Source organism: Epinephelus moara, chromosome 3 (genome assembly GCF_006386435.1).
Source record: "Epinephelus moara isolate mb chromosome 3, YSFRI_EMoa_1.0, whole genome shotgun sequence".
NCBI classification, from domain to species: Eukaryota; Metazoa; Chordata; class Actinopteri; order Perciformes; family Serranidae; genus Epinephelus; species Epinephelus moara.
Window position 1 is genome coordinate 21,133,427 of NC_065508.1, and position 24,801 is coordinate 21,158,227.

Consider the following 24,801-nt stretch of genomic DNA (forward strand, 5'->3'; position numbering starts at 1 on the left):
TCCAGTAAAACCCCCCAAAATTATCTAATTTTCAACAGTGACAAAGGTAACACAAATGGAATTTTCTCTGAGAGGCAAACTCAACAGTGCACATATTCATCAGCATGCTAGGTTTATGCCCGCTGTAGTGACCCAGGTAGGGGGCGCGAGCAAAAAAATATGATATTTCGTATTTTGTGTAAAGCCCAAAGGCTCCGCAAGTTGTTGCGCCGCTTTATTGTATAACCCTGAATTTCTGTAACTAGGTGCTTGCAGGGCTTTTCAGACATGACTGTCACAAATATTGATAAAAGCAAAAAGTAAATAATAATTTAATTTTATTGTTAATTAGGGCTGGGCATTGTTTAAAAATTTGCAATACAAGTGCCAATACCAGTTCCGTTAAAGTGATACCTATGCCAGTAAAGTGCTTAATTCGATACCTACAATGTTAATAAAGTGGTGTGACATTATATCCATACTTTTGAACGTTTTGGTTGCATCTCGGCACAGTAAACTGCCAACTCCATCAGATATATTGTGCTCGACTTCACCCCAGACTTTATGGGTTGTAGCTGCTGCTGCGGGAGTGAGCTCTGCGCCAGGGACAGTTAGTGAGAGTCCAATAGTGCACACAGTGATAGGGCTAACTGTTAGCATCATATGTCTAACATTACCCAACGGTTATTAAATGGTTCAACGACAGAGCTGAACCAGATCAGTGTCTGTATGAGTTTGCTGGGACTAGGTTAATGATGCACTGTTTGACATTAGTGCTGCTGCTGTGTTAGCTCATGCTAGCCAGGCAGACAAACTCCTTCATTAGGAGGACAGTGGCTCCAGAGACTGCACCACCAGAAAGTCTGCTGATCCGGTGGGGAGTTGAGAACCTGTTTCAGAGTCAGTGTGAGTTTCCTAGGATTGTTTAACAGCTCAGTGTTGGATATTAGCTGCTACTACTGTGTTAGCTTGTGCTAACAGGGCAAGTTGAACTTGACCGTTCGAACTGTCCTGACGATCTGAGATCAGACCCCCGGCGCAAAAAGTCTGAATGCAGGTATCGGTTGACTGAAGACGTTTCAATACTACTTGGTACTGGGTTACTTCAGTTGATTCCTTGAAGATATTAAGTTGCGATACCCAGCCTTCCTATTATTATGTCTCAGGATTTTCGAAAGATTTTAAAAATCTAAATTTCTGTAAATATTTTGCCAGCTGATACTCAACCTTTCAACCTCAGTTTCGTATTAATACATTTGTTGTTCCAAATATTTAACTCCTAACGGGTATTGAACTCATTAATTTCTCCTCAGCATTGAAAGGTTGCATGTTTGGTCAATGGCGTCTTGCAAATAACACTTGTCGACTTCTTGCCTCTTCACGGCATATTTTGTTTGCCGTTTCAGATCGCCTGATATAAGACAGAACTGTCAACTCGTTACCCTCAGTTTTCACCCTCAGTGTGACATCAAATCTATTCAAACCGATTTTCTTGGGGGAGGGGAATTCAATTTTCATTCATACACTAGAGACCCCGGTATCCGCCTGAAGTCCACACTGATGCGCCAGTTTTTGTCCTGAGTTTTAAGAGTGGAGCAAGGTGAAGTAAAACAAACTACAATGTTGGTCGATATTGAGAAGACAAGTCAATTTAGAACAGCCTCGATGACAGTGTGTATCTTGTCTATAGCGCTCATCATTGTTATTATTACTGCTCATTGGTTCTAGGCCATCACTTGACAACAGCATTACCTTGCCCCTGGCTAATTAAGCCCCCCCCGCTGCATTCATTGGTTGTTTTTTATTTTAACCGAGAAACAGCTGTTCATGTCAAGATGCCAGATGAATCAGTCAACTTTAACACGGTGGAGTGGGCACATTTCGGAGAATACTGCAACGACCAATGTGCTGAGCACAAACACCTTTGTGCTTGCTCGTAGCGCCATCTGTGGAGGTCTGCGCCACGGTGTCTCGCGTGAGTATATATAAGTCGTCACAGTTTGAGGGAACACAGCTGCAGCACTGCTTTCCACTGAGTCAAATCTTAAAGCACCTGATGCTTTGCCTCTTCTCTGCAGGGCTACAAGGCTTTTTGCAGAAAACAAAAACAGGTCTTGATGAATTCAATCAGAGCAGGGTAAAGTTTTGTTTGGAGTATCGTAATTTATGTGAGGGAAAAAAAAACAACAAAAAAAAACAGGGTGAATTTGGTCACCTGAGAGCCATCACTACACAAATGAAAACACACTGCACTGACATTTTCAATTATTTCCCGTTTTGTGTGCTTCATTGGTGGTGTTGAACCATGTTGTGTTGGTGTTAAACAAGCATTCTTCTTAAGTTGCCTCCACTGCTTTACTCTCTCCCCTCATGTGTGTCCAGTGTACCAACTCTGACTAACTTCAAGGGCTAAAATACAGGAGTGTGCCAAAGTTTTAGTACATTCCAATGGAGACATCTATACTGTAATTGCACTGTAACGTTGTATTATTGTCTTTGTTGACTGATGTGTAAAAATATAAGTACTGTAGGTGTCCGCCTTTCTACATGCTATTGATTGATGTCAAACTATTGCCTTCTTTTGTGATTTTGAAGTTAAGACGGACAATAACAAGTTGATCTAGTTCAACATTCCTGCCTTTCATTCCGAAGTATCTGTCAATGTGCTGTAGTGTTGTTACTAATCAGGAGAAACATCCACTGTGGTCAAACTGATGTTCAACTTTTCCAGAGGCCATTCTCTCTTTCATTCAACAAGACTTCAACTGATACTGCTATTTAACATGATGCAATCTGTATGTACGGTGAAATATTTTGTTAATAAAGGCAATGTTTATATTGTTGTTTATATTGGTCAGTCTTTATTCCTACATTTTCAATTTTATGTTATATGACAATGTATAATTACATTGTTCATGTTTTTCTAAAGTTGGTTCAGCATTTTTCCCAAACTTATTTACTTCTGTATTATTTTTTCATACATTTCTTTAAAAAAATCGATATGTATAAGTAAATTTAAAAAAAGGGAAAATTAATTAGGAAAGTAAATAAATGGGGGGAATTAATAACGGGGTAAAGAAATAAAGATGCCATCTAAAACAGAAATATCAATTTATGTCACATTTTTTTCATACAATTGATGCCTAAATTTATTTTTTCACAGCTTGTGTGTAGAGGATGAAAGTTGTCGAAATCAAAAATTAATAAATAAATGACTCAATAAATAGATAGAATAACACGCCACTAAAGTTAAAATGAAAAAAATTAAAAAGTGTTAATTCATCGATAAAATGTGACATAAATTAATCTGCTTCTTTATTTGTTTTCCTTTGTATTTGTTCATGACAGTGTATTTATTTATTTTTGCATTTATTATTTTTAAATTTTAAATTTATCTTTAAATGTATTTTTATTTTATTATTTTATCAATATATTTATTATTTCTTTCTTTCTTTCTTTCTTTTTTTAAATATGTTGCTTTAAAAATTACTTTAACTGAATAAAATAGGAATTTAAATAGGTAAATAAGAAAATAGGAAAGTATATAAATACGTGAATTACTGCAAAGGTAAATAAATAAAGAAGCAAATCAAAACAGAAATATCAATTCATGGCACATATTATGGAATAATTAATGCCTGCATTTATTTTAAATACTATTTTTGGTACATTTAATGCCGTATTAACTCATCAAGTCTTTATTTATTTTTTATTTTGGCAGCCTCAGTCCTCCATACTTGCAGCTTCAGATAAAAGAACCTAAAAATAAAGCTGCACATACTTAATGAACAGATGTTTCCCTGGAAACAGATTAAGAACAAGAAAAAATAAATAAAGCAACATCTGGTGTCTTTCAGAGAGACAAATGAAAGAGCAGTGAGAAGTGTTCCCGTGCTCTAGTCCTCTCTGCAGTGACTCAAATGTCTATTCAAAACCTCGGCTCTCATCCAAGTAGGGTCTGCGAGGGGGTGCTGGTCTACGGGCTTTGCTGAACGTACCTGGGTGTCACGGGGCTGCTGTCCCGCTGAGCAGCATGGACATCTGTTGATCAGACACGCTCTCCTGCTGAGTCACACCCATGGCCTGACACAGGTAGACAGCCAGGATGTGTTTGCACTGGGAGAAAAGAGCACAGACATTGATTCATTACACGGACATGGGCGCTGACGTGAATAATGACACAGATATGAAGCTCTAATGACCCTTCAGTAATTTAATTTTAACTACAGAGGAGCCGCTTGGTTCTGACGTGCTGCAAATTTCCCACTAAGTAAACTTCAGCCCAAGAATAATAATCACAAAGCAAATGTCAGAACAATTTCTAATATTCATATCAAATTATAAACATCTCTATAAATGAAAGCGGAGTGATTAAAGGGGTTATGAGTATGTATTATTTTCTGAATGGTATGTTTGTGTGAGGAATAACCCGTGTGGCTAAATAACAAAAAGCCTTGCAGTTCTGCATTTGTGTGCATGTGTCAGTGAACACACTCCTCTCATTACAATCAACATTAACATGTTAATCATTGACTTGTTTTCCCCCCTCAGCCCATTCCATGCATTATAAATAAGATTTCCTCCACAACAACACGCCTGTGGATCAGTGTTCTACATCAACAATGAGACAAAGTATGGTGAAAAGGACAAAGGTAGAGAAGTTTGTTTACTAGCTTCCTGTCGACTCTGTTCGTTAGGACATAGCTCCTTTATCTTTCCTCTGACCTACTTGTCAGAGCAGTATGGACCTTGTTTGGCCTTATCCAGTCATGTTGGTATCTACATAGCCCCTGAATGAACACAGTCTTGAGCGGGGGAGGACGGCAGACTGCAATGTCAAACACTCAGTCTCCTGAGTGTAGTGTTGTTTTGACTGTGGGACTGGAGAGTTTTGTTATAGGCCAAGTCCACTGTGTTGGTGTTTACAAAAATTCTTTGACTTCCCCTTTTAATGTTCTGTCTGTACTCAAATCCAAACATTCAAATTTTGGTTGAAGCAGGGTTTGTAAGGTCACTGAAAACCTGGAAAAGTCATGGAATTTGAAAATAGCAATTTTCAGGCCTGGGGAAGTTTTGGAAAAAATAAATAAACCCAAAACATTCTGGAAAGGCATGGAAATTTGCTTCACAGATACCTGAATAGAACAGTACATATTAATGTTTAGTCAGATCAGTTACATCACTCAGCTGCAGCTTGGTCTTTGACAAGACGTACATTTGTGTATGCCAGGAAAACGCTGATTTATTAATGTCTGGCTTCACTTAGACGAGTATACGGCATGGCTTGAGGAAGACCAGGACTCAGGAAGCGCAAAATGTGGACTGTGTAGTTAAACGTTTGACATTTCAAACATGGGAGAAGCAGCATTGGACATTCATGCTGAAGACACTAACATTAAGCTGCTGCTGCTGCTGCTGCTGCTGCTGCTGCTGCTGCTGCGTAACTACTGACACTGGTGTTTTTACCCCAGTGACCAACGTGACACCCGCTGCCAGCTGCAGTGCTTCCCTCTCATCCTCCATCAAACAAGGGACAACTTTGGGTGCTGTGTCCACAAACAAAGCACAAATGGCAGAGGAACTTTGGACACTAAATTCGCACTATTCTTAGAAGCCACGACTGGACTAGCTCCTTATTTACAGATACTGGTGGGTATATTTTGACATGGATTTTTATTCTTATTTTTCATGTGCACACAGACATTTCAGAGAATGTATGGTCATGAAAACTCATGCCTCAAAGGCATGGCCTAGTCATGGAAAATGTATGGAAATTTGTTTGTAAAAATATGCACGTATGTATAAGCGACAACAAACAGTCAAGAATGAGCTGAGTGCAGAGAGTGAGCCCTGAACACAGGAGATATCAGATACTTATACTCTCTGACAACAACTGAGGTCGGGGATCTTTAACTAGCATCATCAGAGGGGTGACAAAGCACTTTGGGCCAACTTATCTCGTCATGTCCTTGGACATCACGTAAAGCACTCACAGCTTGTTACACACTGACAAAGAGTAAACATCGTGTAAGGCACTTGTGCTTGTGACATCCTGACAAGACATAAAATGAAGGATTACTTCACATACTTTCTGCTTAGTGGCACATAGTACAGGGACCTTAAAGTTTCCATTACGTAAGTGTTAAGCGTTGCAAAGATTTTACATAATTACATAATTGTATAATGATTTCCATTACACTAAGCAACATACAGCTGTCAACGCCACATTAGTGTCGATTCAAATGTCACAAAATAACACAAACAAACAAATTGACGCAGCGGTATATCAGCAACTTCTGTGTTCTGCAAGGTAAAATTACTGTGTTTGCCAAAGGAGTCTGGTGGCTTTGAAGAGAGCGATATAATGGCCTCAGTTCCCTGTCAGAAAGGGCTGTCTGATAGCGAGAAAAAGTGGGGAAAATATACGACAACTATGGATAGGTACCTCATATAACCCCACTTCAAAAAAATCAAACAAACCCTTTCAGCTATTATTATCATCGCTCGACGCTTGCCACTCTAACCTACATCACTGCTTTTTGCTAACAGCTAAGTGGGTGTTTGAAAAACCCAGGAAAGAATGCAGATGGAGCCACTGCTTTACAATCTGATCCACCATGAGATACAAAACTGACTTCCTCTGCCAAGCTATAAAAGTCGCAGGAGATTTTGATGAGGCAGTGACTAGTTTTATTTTTCTGTCTTTAGTGTGTTTTCATGGGGAATGATACAAGTGGTGCTGATACACTCATGGGGAGTCTCCACGGTCTGCTGTAGGCAGCTCTGTTTCTCACACTGATTTTAGCAGCATCCTCCAGGGAGATAAGTTTTCCTGCTACTCGGAGCAGGAGAAGAAGCCGTTTGCTTGCAGTTACTTACAGAAAAAACAGCCAGTCAGAGTGGAGACACCCCTCAGTGACCAGACAAGAATATGACCTGACCACAATACATCTGTCACACACATGTCAACGTGTGCTTTGTCTCAGTTATGACTTGGCGGTGCATTTCTTCTCCAGGATACACGCCTGACTGATGAGACACAATGGCTGTAAATATGCTGCTGTATGCAGTGTGTAAATTATACAGTATGAGAAATTCCTGTTCCTGAGCTGATGTTCAAACAGAGTTCAACCCTAGCAAGACGCTGTGTATGTACATCTATGTGTTTGTCTTCTTCTGTGTGGTGTCGGGACATGACCCCCTCTCTTTTCCAAATCTATATTTGTGGGGTTATTCAAGGTTCCTTGATTTCATCTCTCAGGGTACATAAAAGCTACCCTGCTGTCCAGGCCCCCCAGGAAAGCAGCTCAGCCTTGCTTCCAATTTTTCCCAGTGGCTACTTACAGTATTGCTGCGTAAAAAATCCCCTGCAGCCCAAAAAAGCATTTTCCCCACAGACAATCACTGTAATAGAGATGTCAGAATAACTGTTGAGCCAAGAAAAGCAATTTAAAAATCTGTGACAAAATTACAGTGTAAAGTCTATGAGCCCAGCGGGAACTTGCCAGCGGGGCCAGCAGGAGAAATACTACTGTACTATTCAGTGTGCTGCATACCGCGAAAGCAAAACTGGAAGCTAGAAAATTTTTCGGTGCATGTGCCAGGTAGGCAATTCCATCAGAATCAATGGGTGCCATCTTGGGGTCCAGTATGTAGTTATTATCGTACATCTATGTTAGTACATATACTGTATATAAAGATGGACAACATGTTAGCTTCCCGAAAGAGAAGTCAAAACATCTCAATTGCCCCCTGGTGGCTGGCTGCAGTATAGGTCATAAAGCCCACCCTCTCCCTGTTAGTGGATGGGACTAAAAATGCGAAGTACACATCAAATAATTTTTCCCCACAGATGGTTTCTGTCATTTGGATTTACTTAGTTATTCAATGTAATAAAACTGGGATTTTACAACATGATTGACAACTGTGTGAGACTATCTGTGGGCTTGCATTCAGTGGCACAGTTAGCGATTGGTTGGACGGGTGTATGGGCAGGAAACTTGATACTGCAATGATCGCTACTGTGCAGACTCTAGCTCCGAATGACGTCACCAGAGCAAGATGGAAGAGGCTGTATCCGGGATATTTTAGCTTCCCTTCTGTACAGTGGGGGTAAGTGGAGTCTATATGTGAGAAGTGGAGGTTGTGCCTGCAGGCACTACTCAGGACTAAAAAAAATGTTGAACTCCTCTGTGTAGTTTTCTGTATTCAGTTCAGTTCTCCTAAAAAGATGCTACAGTTGAGCATAAATCAAATATCAAATATTAGATATGGCAATAAAGGACTGTTTTTCTTAGTGAAGATGCACAGTATTATCTAAAGTATCAACAAAAACCTAATGTGATTTTAGATAGGGTTATTACTTTGGCCATCAAGGGCAAACAGACGGCCACAAAACAATTCCATGAGGAGAAACGTGCTGCGGCTTCAGAAATGATGCCAGTTCAAAAATAGACACAAAAATCCAAAACAAATACAACAGAAATGTGCTGCAAATAAAAAAACAAGCTGCAATGGACAAAAGCAAAAACATTAACAGCAAACACGCTGCAGATATTGAATAAATATCAAATATCAAACAAATAAAAGCAAATGCAACAGAAAAATGCTGCATAGGGGCGTCGGTGGCTTGGTGGTGGAGTGGGCGCCCCATGTGCAGGGCTGTTGCCGCAGCGGCCCGGGTTCGACTCCAGCCTGTGGCCCTTTGCTGCATGTAACTCCCTCTCTCTCTCCCCCTTTCACACTTGTCTGTCCTATATAGTAAAGGCTAAAAAGCCCAAAAAAATATCTTTAAAAAAAAAAAAATGCTGCATATCCAGGCAAAACAACAGAAGCTCTCCAGGCCTCTAGGGAAAGCGTTAAGAGGAAGAGCTTGATTTTCGACATGAGAGAGACCGGATGGAAGAGTGTTTGTTTTTGAAGCAGCAAAATAGTGGTGTAAAGAGGTGACAAAAAAGTTACAGATTTCTTTTTGCATTAGGCCTTAGTCTTTCACAGAATTAAAAAAGAGCAACAGATTCATGTAGCTCCCCCTGGAAGCCTGAAGAACTTCTTTTGTGTTGACTGCCAGACCTATCTTGACAGTGCCGTGTCAGTGTACTGGAACAGGGGGCAAAACCTCAGTTAACGGCGGCCTCCAGCTGACAAACCTGCAGCTGACCTTATGGCACTGGTGGAGGTATGACAGGGGAAATGCCGAAGCAGTAAAAAAAACCCACCTGTACAAAGAACTACTGTATTAAAAAAATGCTCTGGCTTGTTTTCATTTCTTTAAACCAATCACAATCATGTTGGGCAGCGCTAGGCCAAGGATGCAGCAACAGTATCAGGGTTGAACTTGTTTTGGTGGAACATTTGCATGTGGGGAGGCAAGCACCGCCATTAAAATGACTCCACAAAAGAAAATGCCACAAATGACATTGACAGTCTTATGTCACTGTGTGATTCACCTCTTAGGGATGAAAAGACAAACATGATCTGATAATCGGTGCCCTAGAAGTGCAGCATGACTGTACTTTAGCTCTGGAGGAGCTCACTGGACCCATTAAAACCACAGACAATTTTAGGGCAAAGCGTTCTGACAGATATATATTTGGTATTTTGATATCTCACAAGTTGTTTTATTTGTCGTAGATCTTTACAACAATTCACCAAAACATGAAAGCTGGCATGTCTTACTACACAACCCAAATCATCAAAATTTGTTTTCAAGATTCACGTTTTTGACTTTGCATTGTTTTTTGTATCTGCAGCATGTTTGCTGTTAATGTATCTGTTCTGACTTTCTGCAGCATGCTTATTTATTTTGCTGCACCTTTGCTTTTTTGTACTTGTTTTGGATTTTCATATGTTTTTGAATATGTTTCTGAGGCTGGGGCACATTTGTCCAGACTGAAATGTTTTGGGCGGTCGTAGCACTTTTGCCCTTCTCGGCCACAGTAATTAGTGTATTGAAAATATGGCAGTTCACACAGCACTTCTACTTTTTTATATAAAATATTTTAAATGCCGGAAATAGCACTGACACTTTGTTTGAAGAGCCTTGACTTTTTCTGCCCTCCCTATTTCTGAAACCAAACTTAGCCCTTGCAAGAATTATTGAACAGTTATCTAATGACACTTTGTATGATACCTTACTTAAATAAGATAAACATGTTTTTCTACAAAAGAAACAAATCTAAAGTAGCTAAATTGTTTACATCAAAGACTGATTAAAGTATATGTAGAGAATAATAATACAATCTGAATAAGCATTCAGTGCCAGGCTTTGGCACTTGCGGGTACTGAGGTTTGATATGCAGCCCAAGCTGTGCTAACAGTTGAGACTCACCAGCAGACCCTCGTTTCTGCGGAGCACGGTGTAGGCAAAGGCCGGGCACGGGCAGTAGTGACAGGACACAAAGCAAGTGTACAAACGCCCTGAGCCTCCGACTACCTGCAACAGATCAATGCAAAGTACATTTAAATAAGTGACAAAGCTTGACCTCATTTGAAAGATCATACACAGAGACAAGCTGTTTCATTATGAGGAAGCAGGTTCACCAATCAAGAATGATCACAATGCTGTTTGTATTGGCTGCCAGCTGAGGTGCATTGGAGATTGTAAAGGCATGAAGACAAACAAGTTCGTTTCTAGATCCTAAAGTTCCTTCAACTAGTCTGGACATGACTGAGCTCAGCAGAGAGGTGAAGACATGAAAATGTTTCCAAGTACATCTCTTGTATTTCCATCTCCTCCATTTCTCTCCGCAATCCTAAACGTTTATAGTCACACTGACTAAATGAAGTGTTTACCCACATTGGATTTTGGAGTTTTATGTTTTGAGTGTTTGTTTTGGCTCCCCCACTACCTTCATGCCTTTACCATGCAGAAAACTCTTTGTGTTCTTAGACATTTTTTTATCGTTTTTGTTCCAAATGACTGTACAGAAATCTGAAAAGGTGCATTTTTGCATATTCTACACCTTCAGCATGTAATATGTTTCAGAATGACTTGAAACTCAACGAAATAATGTTGTTAAAATGCTTTTAAAGCCAAAAATGAAAGAATTAGTGGCAGATTATTTAAGATGTAAATATTTTTATTTAACCTGGTCATGAAACTGACTCAGGAGGTTGGCATCAGCAGACCTAAGACTGCGGGAGGTAGTGTGCTGGTGGAGGAGCTCTGACAGGTGGGGGGAGCCAGGTTGTGAAGGGCTTTATAGGTGATGAGGAGTCTGGAGCAGATATGCTGGGGGATGGGGAGCCAGTGGAGGTTATAAGGGACAGGGATGATGTGGTCACGGGTCCCAGAGTGTGTAAGAAGACGAACAGCTGAATTCTGGGTATATAATAGCTTCTCGAGAGTTTTGGATGATTAATCGTTGTTTTGGTGATGTGTTTGATATGTTGGTCAAAGGAGAGGGTTTGATCAAAGATGACATCAAGGTTACGGACATGGGGGGAGGTAAGGACAATGTAGCCATCGATGGAGAGGAAGAAGTTATGGGTGGATTTGAAAAGAGATTTGGGACTGATGATGATGACTTCTGATTTGTCAAAGTTAAGTTTGAAAAAGTTGGTTTGAAGCCAGGGTTTTATTTCCGTGAAGCAGATGGCGAGGGCAAAGTGAGTACCAGGAGTGATGGCTTTGGTGGAGATGTAGAGCTGAATGTCGTCGGCGAAGCAGTGAAACTTAAGTCCATGACGGTGGATTACAATGCTGCCTGTCTTGGCTATGTCTCTCATGAAGAAGAGATTCTTAATCACAATGGGACTCTCCTGGTTCAATAAATGTTAAATTAAAATAAAAAAACAACAACATTATGCTGGTTAGAGATGAGCCAGGCCTGCTAATAATCAATTACCGTCAATCGCAGCATAATACATGCCAGTTGGATTTGTGTCTGACTGGCTCTGACATCACACATACATGGGCAAAGATAACTTCATGAGACTGAGGCAGCTGCAGTTTTTAGAGATAAGCGCTGCAGAGCTGCAACTCTCCACCGCCTGCAAGACCCAGAGCATGATGGACAAAGTCTGGCTGTCAAATCAAAGAGCTGATTAGCTCTTAGTTTCAACCACAAACACCACATCTGGAAGAGATACAAATTTTCTGTGTAGTTGTGTTATCTAATACAAGACTGTGGGCTACTGGTCTTATGTTAAGCATCAAAGGTTCAATCTGTTCATGAACATATCTTGTGTGGATGATAATGATGACAGTACCTGGAAAACTGTCGGAAACTGTCTAACTTGACTGCAGCGTTTTTTTCACCGCCCCCTGATCTCGTCCTCTTTCCAGGTGAGGCCCTGTTCATCTCAAATATACCTACTGACTCACAGTGCATAGAATCCTGCTGTTGACATCGACCAACAATTTAAAAAAAAAAAAAAAACTATTAAATATGAAAGTGACAATGAATGTTCTTTAAATTGTCATGTAATTTCTACAACTTGTGAGTTTGAACCTTTTTGACACAAAACATTAGGCACTTTATTGTCATTGTAGATGTACAATGAAATTTATTGACAGCTGCACACAAATGAATTTTTAAACATTACGTTAAAGTGAAATTTAAAACATTAAGACAAGATAAGAACAAGGTAAAACCATAGATATCGATGAGATAAAGCAAGTAAGTACATTTAAGTACATTGTGGATTAAGTTATTGTACAATATAAAGTGCATGTGCTCAAATCAACGCTGGGAGTACAGAGCCGCTGCAACCATGCAAGCCAACACTTTGTTATTTCTCCACCATTAATACTAATCGCACCTTGTCCTTAAGTTACACAGCAGGGAGAAGAGACTGATGATGTCATCTAGAGACAAGTCCTGCAGCTGCTTCATGTGTGAAATCAAACTGTTCACACATTACGACAGCAGTCATGGTGATTTACTGGGATATAGTCATACCTTGTAATTCACAGCTGTAAGACATTGCTTCAAATAAACCGATTTGGGTGGAACATCTCAAAGACAATAAAGTTGGTCCCTGTTTCAGTGTCAATACACCAGCTAATGTCTCCTGAAGACAACTTGCAAGGTCCTTTAAAACAAATAATTCACCCCAAAATCAAAAATACAGATTTTCTCTCTTACCTGTAGCGCTATTCATCAGTCTAAATTGTTTGGGTGTGAGTTGGCGAATGTTTGGTGGAAAGAAAATAGTTCCAACATGAAACTGCTCACAACAAGGTCTGTGGATTGTCTTGAGTAACCGGGTCATGATTTCTGGAAAGAGACATTGCTGTTACTGTGGGGGTTTTTGGCTCTTTGAGCACCACAAGCAGCGTGACATGACATCTAGTTACATTATACTGGAGAGAAGGCAGACATCTCTATGGTCAATATCGCCAACACTCAGCAACTCACACCAAAACAATCTAGACTGATAAACAGCATTACGTATATGTACATTTGATTTGGGGTGAACTGTCCCTTTAAGAAACTGACTTCACAGTCCAAAATCACTGGACTTTAACGAACCATAATTCTTTATTTTTAAATGTTTCATGGAAGTGACAGAATCGTGGTTGGGTTGAAGGTGTGGTTCCATCATCAGCATCATCATTTCACGTTAGCTATTTGAAGGATTGAAGGAGACGAAGTAGAAACGATGCATTTTTAAACAACTAGTATGAGGTGTCTATTGTCTAATGGCCTCAACTGACAAAATCTCCAATCCACAATGCCGGTGCTCACTCCCAGCTACAGGCAGTGATTTAAGGCTCATCGTCATGCACATGACACAAGGACATTAAGTTGGTGGATTAGCTTGACACCTCACAATAACTAATGCCTCCCAAGATGGCAGAGCAGGCTCCATTATTCTCCAGAGCTTCGATAAATTACCTTTCCCTGTGACCTACAAATGCAAAAATCTCCCATTTCTTCAGCGTGACACTTCATTATAAATGAGGCACAAAAGAGACAATTACATGGACTTAAGGCACCTCAGTAAAGTTGAATAAAGCACCATGCACAGCAGGATCGGCATAGAAACAGTACAACTGTGGAGACCGAGCCAAGAGTCTCTACAGTTCCCAAAGAGCCAAGTTTATTGAAAACCAGCTCACACTTGGGCATTTTCTGTTGCTTGCTGTCATTATTATGTGTCTCTGCTGCAGCTCACACTGCAAAGCTGGCAGCTAACAACATCATCAACACACACCACAAACTGCAGGCCTCCACTAACCTGGGAGGGATCCAAGTTTTCCTCAAATGGCAGTTTATGCATTAAGATCTGTAAGATTCCGTCTCTGCACAAGGAACAGTGAGAGTTAAAGCCTCAGCAAAGCTCTGGCTCCATCCCTGCCTGAAATGTTGGCTCTCACGGGAATACTTCTCGGGAAGCCATCATGAGCCAGAGGGCCGGAACTTTGGACGGCCTTCTGTCCACTAGTTCCACACCACAAATAAGGCTTCAGGGAAATGTAAAGCTCTGGGAAGTCACTGAGGTATACAATCCCCTGTATCTGTATTCCAGCATATTGTAAGAAGTCTTTGGCCAACTCTGCACGTACACAGGTATTTGTGAAAACCGTGTTTTTCCCTCCTTAATTCTCAAAAAAAAAAACCTGTCCACACAAGTATGGTCATATATATACATATAAATCTCTGTCAGCATGCCAAACCAACAGGTGGTGATATAAACCTAACCCTAAAGCCACACAAATAAGAAGAAGATGTAGAAGAAGCCAATCAGAAGCCTGAAAACAAGCCCATTACCGGAAGGCTATTATGTGCCAGTGACCTCCATAGCTTAATATGGTGGAAGAGTAACTGTACATGTATGTGTAAACATGGAAATGCTGCCTTTTAGCAAGGTTAAGGCCCTGGCACACTAGGCTGAAGGTTGGCCATCAGCCAATGTTGGGCCATCAGTCAGCGTCTTGGCCCTAGTTTATGTGGTGTGTCCACATGGTTGGCACTAGGCAGCCCTTGGCAGTGTTTTTTCAGCTGATTAAGCGTGATGAATCAGTGGCAGAGCCCATTATCGTGACAAATCACTCTGATTGGCTGTTCAGCTTAAGCGAATCAGTGCACGATCAGTGCACGACATAAGCAAACGACTAAAGTCAAGAGGTCAAAGACAGAGGGCTCTTCTAGTCTATTCATCTTCATATCATCTGATCAATCCAACACAAATATTTTCACAACGCCAGTGGGAAAAAAAGCAACTGAAGACCAACAAGTGGTGAGCAAAAGTGATGTTAAAATGGTAGGCAAATGTTGCTTTGTTTCATGTACAGTCCCTGACAAAAGTCTTGTCGCTTATCCTAGTTGTAGGAGCAACAAATAATAACTTGACTTGTAGTTGATCAATTGGAATCAGAAATGGCTTATATGAAAGGCAAAGGCCTCTAGATTATGCTTATTATACCAAAATAAAGTTGTGCATCATTCACTGAGTTTTATCATTTAATTAGGAGAGAAAGGTCAGATCTTGCTTGGACAAAAGTCTTGTCGCATACAAAAATAATGTACTGTAGAAATGATACTTTATTTTGAATACACAAACATGTTCCAATAACATCAGAACATAAAGTCATGGTGCCTTGGGAAAAAGAATTAATATTGTGTATGACTCCCATGAGCTTGGAGGACTGCATCCATACATCTCGGCAATGACTCAAATAACTTATTGTTGAAGTCATCTGGAATGGCAAAGAAAGCAGTCTTGCAGGACTCCCAGAGTTCATCAAGATTCTTTGGTTTCATCTTCCAAGCCTCCTCCTCATCTTACCCCAGACATGCTCAATAATGTTCATGTCTGGTGATTGGGCTGGCCAATCCTGGAGCACCTTGACCTTCTTCACTTTCAGGAACTTTGATGTGGAGGCTGAAGTATGAGAAGGAGCACCATCCTGCTGAAGAATTTGCCCTCTCTTGTGGTTTGGAATGTAATGGGCAGCATGAACCTCTTGATACTTCAGGCTGTTGATGTTGCCATCCACTCTGCAGATCTCTCGCACACCCCCATACTGGATGTAACCCCAAACCATGATTTTTCCTCCACCAAACTTGACTGTTTTCTGGGTGAATCTTGGGTCCATGCGGGTTCCAACAGGTCTTCTGCAGTATTTGCGGCGATTGGGATGCAGTTCAATGGATGATTCATCAGAAAAATCAACCTTCTGCCACTTTTCTACTGTCCATCCTTTCTGCAAGCTGTGGGCCTTGGCAAATGCAACACGATTCTTTTGTTGTCTTCTGTTTAATGCTGGTTTGTGAGCAGTAATTCGGCCATGAAGACCACTGCGTGAGAGAATTCGACAAACTGTTCTGGTAGATACAGGGGTTTCTGGTGACCAGTTCTGATGTAGCTCTGCTGCAGTTGAAAAAGGGCTGGCCCTGGACTGCCGAAGCAACAAACGGTCCTCTCTAACAGTTGTCTTACGGGGTCTGCCTGACCTGGGCTTGTCATGAACGTCACCAGTTTCTTCAAATCTTTTTTTTATCCTCTCCACTTGACGTTTGGATACACTGAAGATGTCTGCCACCTCAGCAGCAGACTTGGTCTTCAGGCTCTTGATGATCAGCACTTTGGTCTGTGGTTGAATCTTTGGCATGTTGTCAGCGGTCAGGTTGCACTTCACATGAAGGTCTGGTGTGCTGGGGTTCTTTTTATACACACCTGGGAATGTGTTAATTACAGTATTTGTCACAGGTGGAGCTCTAATCTGTGATTGGTTGAATCGTTTAAAGACACGACAAGACTTTTGTCCGAGCAAAATCTGACCTTTCTGTCCTAATTAAATGATAAAACTCAATGAATGATACACAACTTTATTTTGGTATAATAAGCATAATCTAAAGGCCTTTGCCTTTCATATAAGCTATTTCTGATCCCAATTGATCAACTACAAGACAGGTTATTATTTGTTGTTCCTACAACTAGGATAAGCGACAAGACTTTTGTCAGGGACTGTATATATCATAACAATGGTTAGTATATGCGCAGTCCAAAGGTCCTCTGGCATGCCCTTTTTAGATGACGAATACAGACTACTGACACCTGCTGGTATGGAGAGTTATTTCGTCTTACGCAGTCACAGAACCAAGACCCCAGGAACACTGCCGGGAATTACAACGTCCGGGTTTGTCACATGATGCTACAAGGCCCAAAAAGACTTTTTCCAATCACATGGTGAAAAAGACATTTGTAAATCAGTAGATAAATTCTTTTGAGCATCCCAACCCATGCAAAATGACTCATTTCATTATCAAGATGGAATTCATTTGGTTCAATAATATTTCTTAAGTCTAGAAGAGCTGCACGATAAAGTCATCTGTAACCCCATTCAAGTTAGCACAGGGCTAAACCAGAAGTTAGCCACTCAGCTACCATAAGTCTCTACTGTGCTTGCTGTATGGGCCCCATGATGCAGAAGATTTCATATGCTGGAAACCCAGTTCTTTTGTTTTCATGCGCCACTAAGCAAATTTCATAGGAACAGACGATGATGAGAAAATGATGGCGCAAGAGCTGACGTGTCAAACCAATCAGTTTTCCCTGTCTACACGTCAACACTGAAAAGTTGAGTGAGTTTCTCAACATCTTCACTTTGGAAGAAGTTTAACTAAGGGTCTGTTTTCAGTGACCTAAAATGCAGTTTGCTTTGGACAAGAGGCCAAAACGCAAAGAAAAACTTAAGTTCCTAAAAAGTAACCATGCACATTGTTAGAATTATTCAGGAATCTATATTGGGGGCTTATTTTCCAATATCTTGGAGGCATGACCTTTGGTTTGATGGGGGAAGTTTCCTGTACTGGGGAATCTGTTTTATGGGGGGCAATCACCTTTACGAGGGCAGCTGTTGGGTGCAAACTGGGGTCAGAGCTTCAGTATAAAGGTCTGTACATTTTGAAGGTTGGCAGAGAACACCTGGGTCACGTCACTTATTCGGAGAGGAGAATTTCCCTCACAACATATGGACCTTGGACTGTATATAAAGATGAAAGATGTCAGGCGCACACTCTAAAACTTGATGCAAAAATATTTTCTTTTATTCAAGTACCAACATTTCGACTAGACCGTCTTCATCAGGGTTTGATGTATGTGAATCTGTATTTTTTCGTCAGTGGTCAGCACCTCTCTAGTCTGAGAGGGCGGAAGTTCGCTGCATAGATCAGCCTCTCATTAGGTGGAACGAGCCACCCGCTGAAGTCCCGCCCTACCACCTCCGGTTGTGTAGCAGTTTTCAACCGTTTTCAATACATCCTTTACTAACTTTTGCGGTGTTTGATCTTGCGGGGATGTAGCCATTTTTCTGCCATGGTTCGCGTCCTGTAGGCGATATTTTTGTGGGCGTGTTACACCAAAACCTGTTTTCCCCAGGCAATATTTTTGCAAGCGCACCATTGCTGTGGCACCGCCCAGAACGACTGTGATTGGATGAAAGAAAATACAAGCAGCCGGGGTGTTTTTTTCTCCAATCTTAAAGTGAGAGTCGGCCCAGCCAGACCTTTCTTTTCTTGAGAAAGGTCTGGTGAGCGAGACTAGCACCTCTCCAACCCCGGTGTGCACTCCTCCTCTCTCTTCACCTGTATATAAAGATGGACACTGCTTCCCACTGTACAAGAAAGATGCCAAAATATCCTGGATATGCACAGCCATCTTGCGCTGGTAATGCCATTTGGAGCACAGAAGCGATCAGGAAGTGGAGCTGCAGTAATGGGTTCCTGCCCATACACCTGTCCGACCATATCGCGAGTAGCGGCATTGATCATGAGCACACCAATTGACACACGCAGCTGTCAGTAGTAGGGATGGGCATCAATTTTCGATTATCGATGATTGATTGTTAAGGCTTTTGATCGATCACAAATAATTTTGATCGACAGTCGCAGTGTTTCCCCTACAATGTCTGGCATAGGTCCGGCGAGCCGCCATGCCAGAGAGACCCCCCACCCGGTGAGTCGCCATGCCAACGAGACCCTTCCGCCCGGCGAGCCACCATGCCAACGAGTCCCCCTGCCCGGCGAGTCGCCGTGCCAACGAGACCCCCTGCCCGGCGAGTCGCCGTGCCAACGAGACCCTTCCGCCCGGCGAGCACGGCGGCTCGATGGGCCTACGAGACCCCCACCGGACCTATGCCAGGCAAAAAATCAGAAACAGACGGAGGCTCTCATCGCTCTCCAAAGCCTCGGCGGCTTCCCTTGAAGCCTCTGAAAACACTACGCCATTGAAAGACGGAGGTTTTGCTGAAAACTGAAGCCTGTAACTCTGGCTGGCAACGGTTGTAAACACCCAGGGGTGAACTGCGCATGCGCGCCATTCTTCCTCTTTGGCCTGGGGGGTTGAAGCTCAAAACTGGGGCAGCTGCGCTCTCTTGCAGCGACAGTCTGCACTGCACTCTTTTGTTTTCTCTCTTTTGAAATACTCGCTTATCAATTAATCGATAATTGATCGTTAATTTTTTTGATGATCGAATAATGAATTTTGATAGTTTGCCCATCCCTAGTCAGTAGTGTCATTAAACACCCTTTTTATGGCTTCAAATAACTAATAAAACCAAACTTATTGGAAAACTGACCACTTAAGCATAAATCAACGTGATAAAACACTACAGAAAAAAATAACAGAAACCATCTTTGGGAAAAATTCAGGTGATGTGTACTGTGTTTTTAGTTTGGCCCATGTCCCATCCGCTAACATCGAAGGGGGCAGGGTTTATGACCTATACTGCAGCCAGCCACTAGAGGGAGATTGAGATGTTTTGGATTAACTTTAGGAGAGCTCTCATGCCATCTATATCATACAGTCATTGGTGTGAACTAGACCTTATACAGTACCAAAGGGCTTTGAAAACTGCCTGTCTTGGGACGACCTCTAGCTCACATGGTAGAGTATGTGTCGCATGTAGGCACAGTCCTTTGCAGCAGCTCAGGTTCAGTTCCAACTTGCAGCCAATTGTTGTGTGTCATTCCCCATCTCTCTCCCCACTTTCCTGTCACTCTCCAGCTGCACTATTATAACATTTAAAAAAAGAGAACTGCCTGTCTCTTACATGTGTCCTAATGAACTACTTCAAGTACCAAAAAGCCGTCTCCATGCCGCATAAAGCTTGTTTTACATTCCCATCAGGAGAAACGTTTGGCAAACCGATGCCACTGGAGATAAGATTAAAAAAAACATTTCAGAGCCCCTTGCAGCTGCCGCTCTTCACAAACAGGCACATTAGGAAAGCATCGTAAAAACTTCCCCTTTCACCACCTCATGCAGCCATTCTTGTTCTGTTGGCCTGAATCTGAAGTTATTTTAGTCTATATAATGTCAAACATCTTTGCATTACTTGTTTTGTTCAAACAATAGTCCAAAACCCAGAGAAAATCAATTTACAGTTACAGAAAACAGGGCAAATCCTCACATTTGATGAGGCTGGAGCCTCCAAATGTGTGGCATTTTTGGCAGAATCTAATGAATAATTAATCAATTATCAAAACAGTTCTATCATGCCAATCAACCACTTCATCAACTGTTTCATTCCTACTTTGCTGAACATCAACCTCAACTTTTTAATGCGTAGAAGACAAAACACCGCCATCCATAGTGTTGTGTCTACTCGCTACTTCTGTTTCCCAACAGGCTGTGGTACACCCTCGCCAAGGAAAAGGTCACTGAACGTTAACAATGAGATAAGGTGAAAAATCCCAGCAGCGAAATGTCATGCTCTCATGAGTTATTCATTCCCTACAACATGAGAAACTTGATTGTGTCCCACGGAAACAGCATATTAACAGGAAATGACCAAGACTGGGCATTTTGTTAATTGATCGACTATTTCGACATCTCTCTGATTCAGTGGCCAGATGAGCAAGTCACAGTACATCCAGTAAACTCTACGCTTAATATTGTCTAAGAATATAGTTTCAATCCAAATATTGTCTGATGATTTTCTGGAAACCACTTAAGAAAGTTTTGCTTTGTTAAGATCACTATTTATCATCTGATGACAGAAATCTGCTTTCTCACCCTCTCCTCCTCACACAGGAAATTTTTAAGGACTTTGATGAGTAGATGACTAATAATAAACAGAAGGGCTTTTTTTTTTTTTTTTTTAAAGTGAGCTACTGTTCTTCAAAATGTTGTAGTTAAGTTTCAGTATTTCAGAAAGGTTTAGTTTTTGAAAAATTGATTTAGCTTTAGTCGGTAGGTTTAGATTGTTTTTGTATGGGCCAGGTATAATGCTTCAGTAGTATCTAAGTATGTAGCTTAATACACAAAATACATGGTTGGAGAAGTATGGAGGAGTGGCCATAATGTTTAATTGGAAATCAATGTGAGTACTCTTTCACTACCATACTCACAGGAAGACATGATCCCAGTTGTTTAACATTAGATGTCTATTTGTTTTGAGACTTCAAATTTGGCATTTTTGGTCGTCAACATCTTAGATTTTTGGAGCCCGCAGTGACCATATTTGGTTGAGACGGTGTTGCTACAGCTAGCTGCCAGTTCGGTTAGCACAATGAATTTACAAGTATGGTTAACTGTGGTAATGCTACTGCTAACTTTCGCTGCGGGAAAACAGGGTTAAAACCATTAAAAATAATTGTACATACTGGAAAAATAGTAGTAGTAGTAGTATCCGACTAGTTAGAGTAGTTAGTAAAACCAAATGCTGAACAAGGCTTTTTTAACCACATTAAAATAACTCTTATGAACTGAAAACACACTGAAATAGCGACAGCTACGCCTCTACTCTGTGAATCTGGTTACGCCATGGTTACGTTACCAATCCAACGTCGACGCTGTGGTGGCAACTTGTTAACGGACTGAACCTACTTGTCACTCAAAGTGTCCCTTTCCTTATGCATAACTTAAAGTCTGAATAACATTAAGATGGAGGAGTTATGTAAAAAATCACCCCCCACACAGTGGTCATGAATTTTGAAATTAGCTATAGAGACTAAATCCAATTTTTTGTACCAGGCTGTAAACATGTTTATTTATGCAGTAAAGTTGGGCATTTTAACATGGGGTCTATGGGGACTGACTCACTCTTTGAGCCAGCCTCAAGTGGCCATTAAAAGAACTGCAGTTTTTGGCACTACCACACTTTTGTTCAATTTCTGTGGTTCGATGTCGCAAAAGCTGAAGGAAATTCATGCGGTTTCCTTCCTGAAATCAATTTACATTCATTTTATTCATTTTTTCTTAGTTTTTTAACCGGACAATATTGTTTCAGTTTAGTTTTTGGTATTTATTATTATTATTATTATTATCATATTATTACTGAAATCTATTTTATTGTATTTTATTGTCATTTCCATTCTTGTTTTGTCATTTTAATATATTTTACCCAGTTTTCGTCCAGCTTTTATTTAACCTTATTATAATCATTATTATCATTATTATTATTATTATTAGCAGTAGTAGTAGTTTTTCTTGTTGTGCCTTTTTAATCCATTCCGTTTCTGGTTTTTATTTTTTTCTGGTTTGCCACTATTACTTTTATCATAGTTTTTAAATCTATTCTCTAATATTTTAATCAATATTTTTTTCCAGTCTACAGTGTTTCCTCTAGGATTTTTTTCAGCAGCGGGGGTAATAATAATAATAGCTAATAAAATCAACCTTTTTTTTTCCTCTGGTTCGCTGCCCTATTCTTCAAGACGACAGACTCTGACCTGGTGCTCCAGTGATGATGTCACTTTCAAGATCCCGCGAATAACGTTAATTCCAATAGGAGTAGGAATGCACCGAAATGAAAATTTGTGGCCGAAGCCGAATAATATTAAACGCTTGGCCAAATACCGAGTACCGAATGCCGTTTTTTAGTTTTTCATTAGTTTTTGCAGATGAACCCCCTCCAGATTAGTGTTGTCACAGTACCAAAATTGCGACCCACGGTACGATACCAGTAAAAGTATTACGGTTCTGACTAGTATCAGGATACCACAGCAAAAATGAGGCAGATGTGCCTTTTGTCATTTATAAAAAGATAAATCACTTCTATAATACATCAATGATATTTCAATGGAATAAATTACTTATTGACTTATTCATACTTCAAAAACAGCATCAATAAGTGATGAACATAGGGGGGATCAAAATAAAATAAATAAATAAATGAAATAAAAATCAACCAGCCACCCTCCTCCTCTCACAAGTCCCTTCATAAGTAAAGAACAGTCCCTAAAGTGAACAAAACTATTTTTAGTCGCAAATGCGAGTGCGGTGACGGACGGAGTAAAATATCGCCACACTGCCGACATTTTACTCCGTCCGTCACCGCACGCTGTTTGATTGCGTTATCAAAACACGCCGCTATTATTCGGCCTTACTTTTAACTTACTCCACCGAATACCGAATGTGTGTTTTTTTGCAATATTCGGCCGAATATATTCGGTGCATCCCTAAATAGGAGCCTTCCCCCACTCCCCCCTCCCCTCACCGCTGCTCTCCTCACTACATTGGCTGCTGCGCTGTGCAAGTGCACAGATGTCTGAGAGCGGTGGTGGTGCATTTGCAAAATAAATGTTTTGAAGGAGCGGCAGCAAATGAATGTAGCGGAAACACTTCGTCTTCGTCTTACTATCAGCCACTCAATAATCTGTGAAACACTCTGAACTGCACTAACTTGTATGAAATGTGCTATACAAATAATACTGATACATAGATCAATACAATATATTATGTGAAACTAACTCACAGTGCTGTAACATGCTGCCCAAATATGGACTACTCTGAAGGGAAGTATTCAGCCTTCCAACCTGAAAGGTCATGGCTGTCATGACTCGACCTCTGATCCTCATCCTCCTGCTCCTTTCCTCCTTTTATTTCTTAGAGACCTGCTGTAATTACATTTAGCCCAGAACATTAAATATATCTTAATGCCATGTCAGCCATGTTCTGGTTCCAGATATTTCAACAGCTGCTTGCTGAAGCTGTCACTGCCAAGTTTAAATTGAGAGACTCAGGGAGCAGGGTAAGATAAATATTTGTGGCATGGCTTTGAGGCAGCGTTTGAATAGACACTGTGTAAACTGAAGTCTCACTCAATCCATCACTAACAGTTAACTCAAGACTTGCCACTGCTATCAAGGTTTGGCAAAATTTCAAGGAAAAGGTGCAGCAGATGTATTATGCACACGTTAGTTGTTGAAATGTAAAAACATTATTTTATTTGGTATAGCGGCTTCACATTTTTACAATTGGAGAATGTAAGAATTTCTTTAGGCATGTGTCTCCAGCGCTGCAGGTTGCTTACCCCTGACCTACCACATCAGTACACGATCACCCCCCTTCGCCCCTTGGTCCAGACGCAGAAGTCCCAATGAAAATGCTAAGTTAGCATTTAGCTAGCTATGAGGCGTTACGTTAAAAAAGAAACTGTCAAAGGTAGGGTACGGGTTACATCTCGTTTAGGTGACTCGCATCTTCATGTATAATGAATTATAAAGAAGATTATTGCTATGTTTGGCTTTTACAATGTCGCATTGTAGAAGGGTTCAAATAACTGTCACGCTGCTGGATTCATCTCATACTGGTGGGCAAGGTTTGGAGGGGTGTGTCATGTAAGCTCGAAACAGAATGTGGCTACAGCTGTACATGTCTCCATCTCCGCAGCTGCAGAATGACTGTAACAGAATAGCAGCACTTTCAATGTAAAAAAATCACCAGTAAGAGCATCTTAACACAACTGAAAATGTTTCAGTAGGAATATGATTTGAAACTGGGGAGAAATTAACAACATCAACAACCATGACTATGTTTCCCTGATGTTAGCATGTAGCTACATGTAGCGGTGTATGTAATATTAACACTTGCAGCAGTATGCCTTGAGCAGATGATCATATACAAAAATACTTCATGAGCTGA

General features: G+C 40.8%; 1 protein-coding gene across 1 annotated transcript in view; it reads right to left on the reverse strand.

The window, feature by feature from the left end:
• zswim7 (zinc finger, SWIM-type containing 7) overlaps positions 1-24,801 on the reverse strand; it is a 46,931-nt gene that overhangs the window by 6,889 nt on the left and 15,241 nt on the right. The window contains exons 4-5 of the mRNA XM_050040238.1: positions 10,310-10,414; positions 3,978-4,095 (exon numbers count right to left, since the gene is read on the reverse strand). Coding sequence (XP_049896195.1) covers positions 3,985-4,095; positions 10,310-10,414 — 216 coding nt within the window. The 3' untranslated portion in view covers positions 3,978-3,984. The remainder of the gene's footprint in view (positions 1-3,977; positions 4,096-10,309; positions 10,415-24,801) is intronic.